Genomic DNA, 7,334 nt, shown 5'->3' with positions numbered 1-7,334 from the left:
ACAGCAGGAGCTGGAAGATGAGCAGCGGCGCCTGTGTGATATCCAGCCCTTCCTGCCGGTCCTGAGGCTCGTGGCCAGGGAGGGAGACCGGGCCGAGAAGCTACTAAATTCCCAAATAAGCCTGTTGATTGGCAAAGGTAAGAAGGGACAGTAAGGTGGGGTTGGGTATAACTCTTGTCTTCACTACTAACCCTAACATAGTCCCAATTGGAGGAGAGGTGAATGATCAACCATCAAAGCAAAGTACCCCAATAAAAAGAACTGTCCTGGTTCCACCAGGGGATTCCCAAACTGTCCCTAGGGTCCACAAAGCACCCCAATAGAAAGAACTGTCCTGGTTTCATCAGGGGATTCCCAAACTGTCCCAAAGGTCCACAAAGCACCCCAATAGAAAGAACTGTCCTGGTTTCATCAGGGGATTCCCAAACTGTCCCAAAGGTCCACAAAGCACCCTATTAGAAAGAATTGCCTCGGAGGGCCACAAAGCACCCCAATAGGAAGAACTGTCCTGGTTTCACCAGAAGGTCCACAAACTGACCTGAAGAACCCCTATAGAAAGAACTGTCCTGGTTTCACCAGGGGGTTCACAAACTGTCCCAAAGGTCCACAAAGCACCCTATTAGAAAGAATTGCCTCGGAGGGCCACAAAGCACCCCAATAGGAAGAACTGTCCTGGTTTCACCAGAAGGTCCACAAACTGACCTGAAGAACCCCTATAGAAATAACTGTCCTGGTTTCACCAGGGGATTCCCAAACTTTTTCTAGGGTCCACAAAGCTCCCCAATAGAAAGAACTGTCCTGGTTTCATCAGGGGATTCCCAAACTGTCCCAAATGTCCACAAAGCACCCTATTAGAAAGAATTGCGCTAGTTTTATTAGGGTGTCCACATACTGGCTCGGAGGGCCACAAAGCACCCCAATAGAAAAAAAAAACTCCTTGGTATCACCAGGGAGGTCCACAAACTGGCCCAAGGGCCGCAAAGCACCCATATAGAGAGAACCGTCCTAGTTTCACCAGGGGGTACTTTTTATAGACCCTTTGGGCCAATTGATGTTGTCTTGTTCTGCCATATTTACAGCCAGTTTAATCCCCCCCCCGCCCCATCCAGGTCTTCATGAATTTGACACTCTAAACGACCCAGAAGTCAATGATTTCCGCACCAAAATGCGCCAGCTCTGCGAGGAGATCGCCCTGCGGCGGCAGCACATGAACTGGGACTGCTGGATGGAGTCAAACTTTCCCCTGCAGCTGGAGCATTCCTCCAAAGTGTTCGCCAAGACGTCTCAGAGCAACAAGACCCTCATGATCAACGTCAAGTTTGAAAGTAGCGAGGTACGAGGCACGGCATGAGCTCGTCGTTAGCATAGAGAGGACCCGTCACTAAAGTAAGGAGAATCTATAATAAGATATGAATGAATAAATTGATTAGTCGTCGATTTTTATCTAGTTTTGTAAAAGGCGTTCCGCTTTCCAAGTGTTCTTGTCCCCTGAAGAAGTCTTGTTATGTGGTTTCCATACTGTGTACTTCAAACTTTTGCAAAACCACAACTCCCAGCATGCCCGGACAGCCGTTGGCTGTCCGGGCATGCTGGAAGTTGTAGTTTTGCAACATCTGGAGGTCGACAGTTTGGAGACCACTGCTCTAGCATCTCATTCTAGACTTCTCAGGGGAATCGGAACACTTGGAAAGCGGAACGACTTTTCCAAGACTAAATAAATGGACAGTCTGGACAATTAAATGCTTCAGGTTTCTGACTCTTACTATAGATTCGCTCCACTCTACTAATCACAGGTAAATGGAGTTATACAGGGTCATAGGGGGAAATTTATCAAAACCTGTGCAGAGGAAAAGTTGCTGAGTTGCCCATAGCAACTGGGCAACTTTTCCTCTGCACAGGTTTTGATAAATCTCCCCTATAGAGTCTATGGGTTTTTGATCCTACATATTGCTATATTCCTTATCAGGGAAAGGAGATAACGGCAGACTGCCTTTTTAAAGCGTTACAATCATTTGTAAAAACTTTTGACATGTCAAAAATTTAGATCCCATCGGGTCTCTGTCCCGAAATCCTGCGATTGTGATTTACATACAGCCAGTTGAAGTGCGCGGCAGTACACACCTTACTCTACAGCTATCACTCAGACTGGACTCCTTCACATAGGCTGTAATAAAGGCAAATTAATCAGAGCGGGAGGCCGGCAATTTATCATGTTTATAATGGATATAATGAACAGTGGCGCATAAAAATACTTTACAAAATAGCTTTTAGGGAGCAACGGTATACAGTGACCCCTCAACATACGATGGTAATTCATTCCAAATGAACCATCGTTACTTGAATCCATCGTATGTTGAGGGATCTGTGCAATAGTAGTATAGAAAGTTTTATACTCGCGTGTACCCGCCGCTCCGGACCATCACCGCTGCCCTGGATTGTCGCTCTCCATCGCCGGCATCACGTCGCTGCGCACGCTGCTCCGATTGGAAGACGGGACGGCGTGCGCGGCAACATGATGATGATGATGATGATGATGATGATGATGGAGAGCGACAGCTATGCAGCAGAGCATGAAGAGGACGGTCTGGAGCGGTGGGGACAGGTGAGTGACACTCACCGGAGCACACGGGGCACCTTAAACGGCTACCCGGCGGCAGCTGAAGCAGTCTGCGCTGCCGGATAGCCGTTTATGCGACGGCCCCAACATACAAAAGCATCGTAGGTTGATGCTGCCCTCAACATGCGATGGCCTCTGAGAGACCATCGTATGTTGAAATGATCGTATGTCGGGGCCATCGTAGGTCGGGAGATCACTGTAATCTGAATGGGAGAGCGCCCTGGCCAGCAGCGTCTCGACTCTAGATCCTGAAAATAGTGACGTCACTATGGCAGACACAGAGGACCAAAAAGCCTACATGTTACGAAGCAGACGCGCTCCTTCATCAGGGCGGGTTATAATGACCCGGTGCGGTTAAACTTTTCACATGTCAAACGTTGTTACAAATTACAGCAACTCTTTAAAGGGGTACTCCCGTGGAAACTTATTTTTATTTATTTTTCTTAAATCGACTGGTGCCAGAAAGTTAAACAGATTTGTAAATCACTTCTATTAAAAAATCTTAATCCTTCCAGTACTTTTTAGGGGCTGTATCCTAAAGAGAAATCCAAAAAAAGAAATGCATTTCCTCTGATGTCATGACCACAGTGCTCTCTGCTGACCTCTGCTGTCCATTTTAGGAACTGTCCAGAGCAGCATATGTATGGGGATTTTCTCCTGCTCTGGACAGTTCCTAAAATGGACAGCCGAGGTCAGCAGAGAGCACTGTGGTCATGACATCAGAGGAAATGCATTTCTTTTTTTGGATTTCTCTTTAGTATACACAGCCCCTAAAAAGTACTGGAAGGATTAAGATTTTTTAATAGAAGTGATTTACAAATCTGTTTAACTTTCTGGCACCAGTTGATTTAAAAAAAAAAAAAAAAGTTGTACACCGGAGTACCCCTTTAAGGGTAGTCGGCCGTAATCTCCTTTCCCTGATAAGGAATATAGCAATATACAGAATTGAAATCAAGCAAAAAGGAGATGTATGGCCAGCCTTAGTTTCCTGATCTCCTGTGAATATGACACTAGGCATAAGAAGAGATTTGGGGGGGGGCGGGGGGGGGGGGGGGGTTACCTTTTAGTTTTACCTGTGACATGTTTTAAAGGGGTTCTCCTGTAGCAGACATTTATTTACACAGAACGGGGGGATAACTGTCTAATGCACTAGCATGGGGACCTGAATAGTCGACCTTCATTGTATAACTACAGTAAGGATAACTGAACTGCATTTAGTGTCTATGGGGCTGGTAGTCTAAGCCGAGCGCTTGGCTGTTTCGATCGGTCCCGTAAACTTTGAGTGGATTCGGAACTATGCATACTTGTCTGCGCCATTTATACGCCACAGTAGCGAGGAGAATTGAGGCACTTGGGATGCCCATTCTAGTGCCGAGCAGGGAACACATACTGCAGTGGTTTCCAAACTGCGGACCTCCAGCTGTTGCAAAACTACAACTCCCTGCATGCCCGGACAGCCGTTGGCTGTTCGGGCATGCTGGGAGTTGTAGTTTTGCAACAGCTGGAGACTACGGACATACGGTGATGTGTTCTATCGGCCCCTTTTATTGTATACTTTGTGTTCTTCAGGAGAGCTTCACACTACAGGTGTCTCCTCGCGACTTTCCACACTCCATCATCCGCATGGCTCTGAGGAAGAAGTCCAATGTGTCCGGCCAGCAGTGCCCGGGGCGTCCTGAAGACTACATGCTACAGGTTAACGGAGTCCTGGACTACATCTATGGAAAGTACCCGCTGTGCCAGTTCAAAGTAAGTGCATGTATCTCTAACACAGATCTGTAGGGCCGGGCCTGCGTGATGGCAGCCATTTTGTTGGGTTTACCATTCCGATCACCGTTAAGATACCAGAGTTGTGATCAGATATGGTAAACCTGTCCACTGAGGGACCTTTCTATTGCCTTATCATAATATCACTAATACACTGATGTTTCTTCTTATGATGTCCCGGCAGCTGAAGGAGCACATAGCCGATAGGGGGACATACAAGCTTAAATGGGCACTCTGGTTAAAACTAATTTTTGCAATTGCACTCCTTATGGTAAATAAAAAAATCTTTCTAAAGTACTTAGTTTAAAAAAAATAAAAAAATAAAAATAATAAAGTTTTATTTGTGTTTATAAAAAGCGGCCACTAGGTGTCTCCCTGCTTGTCCAGAGTACAACCTGGAGCAGCCTTAGCCAATCATAGCTCATCACACACTGAACTGCTCTGGGCTGTGTGTAGCAGAGGGAGGGAGGAAGTTCTCCCCTTTATGGCTTCAGATGATGTCACGCCTGCTGGGGAACGCCCCTTCCCAGTCTGTGAATCTGACTGAGACTGAGCAGAAAATACAGAGCAATATCAAGGTAGAAAACAAACAAATAATAAAAATAAAGGCAGGGGGTGGTTTATCATGGTTGGGGCAGTGACCTGGGAGGATTATAAAATTTAATAAGATCATGACAGGCACTCTTTAAGATCTCTGCATGCCATCTTTGAGCTGAAAGGGGTATTCCAGGGAAGTCTACTTATCCTTTACGGAGTCCGGGATCCCAGTGATCTCCTGTATGTGGGTCCAGCGACTCTCATGTCCTCTGATTGCTTCAGGCCCCTACTTTCCTAGACGAGTGGGAGTGACGACCCTCTTGGCCAATAAAAGGCTGGTGACAGTGTTACATAAAATAAAAACTAGCGCAATTCTGCATTGGTTTGAGAGCCAACACAGTCCTGTCTCTGATGGTAATGGTTCCTGTATTCTTTCCCCAGCACCTCAACCACTGTCTCCAGTCCAACTGCACGGCTCACCTCACCCTCGTCTCCATCTCCTCCACCTTACCTGACCAGCAGGGAGACACCATCATCAGCTCCAAAGTACGACACAAACCGCCGCCGCTACCGACCAAGAAGGTAAGGGAAGAGGGGCGGATGTGTGGAGGCAAAGTGACGCAACAGTTCTAATTGTACGTCTGCATCTTCCTTCCCAGCCACATCAGTGTTCACTATGGAAACTGGAGAGACCATTTACACTTAAGCTCCTGTCTGGCTACAACGTCAATGCAGACGACGGATTGAAGGTGAGGAAGTTTGTTTTTGAATAAGTCTTATCATCCACATACGAATCTATTAACGTGTAATAAACTTCATAAAAGGGCAATCTCTATGTACACACATTATATTACATTACTTATCCTGTACTGATCCTGATTTATATCCTGTATTATACTCCAGAGCTGTACTCACTATTCTGCTGGTGGGGTCACTGTGTACATACATTACATTACTTATTCTCTACTGATCCTATATTATATCCTGTATTATACTCCAGAGCTGTACTCACTATTCTGCTGGTGAGGTCACTGTGTACATACATTATATTACTTATCCTCTACTGATCCTATATTATATCCTGTATTATACTCCAGAGCTGTACTCACTATTCTGCTGGTGAGGTCACTGTGTACATACATTACTTATCCTGTACTGATCCTGAGTTATATCTTGTATTATACTCCAGAGCTGTACTCACTATTCTGCTGGTGAGGTCACTGTGTACATACATTATATTACTTATCCTGTACTGATCCTATATTATATCCTGTATTATACTCCAGAGCTGTACTCACTATTCTGCTGGTGGGGTCACTGTGTACATACATTACATTACTTATCCTGTACTGATCCTGAGTTATATCCTGTATTATACTCCAGAGCTGTACTCACTATTCTGCTGGTGAGGTCACTGTGTACATACATTACATTACATATCCTGTACTGATCCTGAGTTATATCCTGTATTATACTCCAGAGCTGTACTCACTATTCTGCTGGTGAGGGTCACTGTGTACATTACATTACTTATCCTGTACTGATCCTGAGTTATATCCTGTATTATACTCCAGAGCTGTACTCACTATTCTGCTGGTGAGGTCACTGTGTACATACATTACATTACTTATCCTGTACTGATCCTGAGTTATATCCTGTGTTATACTCCAGAACTGTACTCACTATTCTGCTGGTTAGGTCACTGTGTACATACATTACATTACTTATCCTGTACTGATCCTGAGTTATATCCTGTATTATACTCCAGAGCTGTACTCACTATTCTGCTGGTGAGGTCACTGTGTACATTACATTACTTATCCTGTACTGATCCTGAGTTATATCCTGTATTATACTCCAGAGCTGTACTCACTATTCTGCTGGTGGGGGTCACTGTGTACATACATTACATTACTTATCCTGTACTGATCCTGAGTTATATCCTGTATTATACTCCAGAGCTGTACCCACTATTCTGCTGGTGAGATCACTGTGTACATACATTATTTTACTTATCCTGTACTGATCCTGAGTTATATCCTGTATTATACTCCAGAGCTGTACTCACTATTCTGCTGGTGAGGTCACTGTGTACATACATTACATTACTTATCCTTTACTGATCCTGAGTTATATCCTGTATTATACTCCAGAGCTGCACTCACTATTCTGCTGGTGGGGTCACTGTGTACATACATTACATTACTTATCCTGTACTGATCCTGAGTTATATCCTGTATTATACTCCAGAGCTGTACTCACTATTCTGCTGGTGAGGTCACTGTGTACATACATTACTTATCCTGTACTGATCCTGAGTTATATCCTGTATTATACTCCAGAGCTGTACTCACTATTCTGCCGGTGAGGTCACTGTGTACATACATTACATTACTTATCCTGTACTGATCCT

The 7,334-nt window shown here is 44.9% G+C and overlaps 1 protein-coding gene across 2 annotated transcripts in view; it reads left to right on the top strand.

Moving 5' to 3' along the window:
- Positions 1 to 7,334, top strand: part of PIK3CD (phosphatidylinositol-4,5-bisphosphate 3-kinase catalytic subunit delta) — a 70,898-nt gene that overhangs the window by 37,698 nt on the left and 25,866 nt on the right. For both annotated transcript variants that reach the window (XM_056542865.1, XM_056542866.1), the window contains exons 3-7: positions 1 to 137; positions 1,110 to 1,333; positions 4,187 to 4,366; positions 5,363 to 5,503; positions 5,581 to 5,670. The exon at positions 1 to 137 is cut by the window's left edge and continues 92 nt beyond it. In XM_056542865.1, coding sequence (XP_056398840.1) covers positions 1 to 137; positions 1,110 to 1,333; positions 4,187 to 4,366; positions 5,363 to 5,503; positions 5,581 to 5,670 — 772 coding nt within the window. The remainder of the gene's footprint in view (positions 138 to 1,109; positions 1,334 to 4,186; positions 4,367 to 5,362; positions 5,504 to 5,580; positions 5,671 to 7,334) is intronic.

This window comes from Hyla sarda, chromosome 10 (assembly GCF_029499605.1).
Source record: "Hyla sarda isolate aHylSar1 chromosome 10, aHylSar1.hap1, whole genome shotgun sequence".
Classification (NCBI taxonomy): domain Eukaryota; kingdom Metazoa; phylum Chordata; class Amphibia; order Anura; family Hylidae; genus Hyla; species Hyla sarda.
The sequence above is the reverse complement of the archived record's forward strand: the minus strand, read 5'-3'. Positions and strand labels throughout refer to the sequence as shown.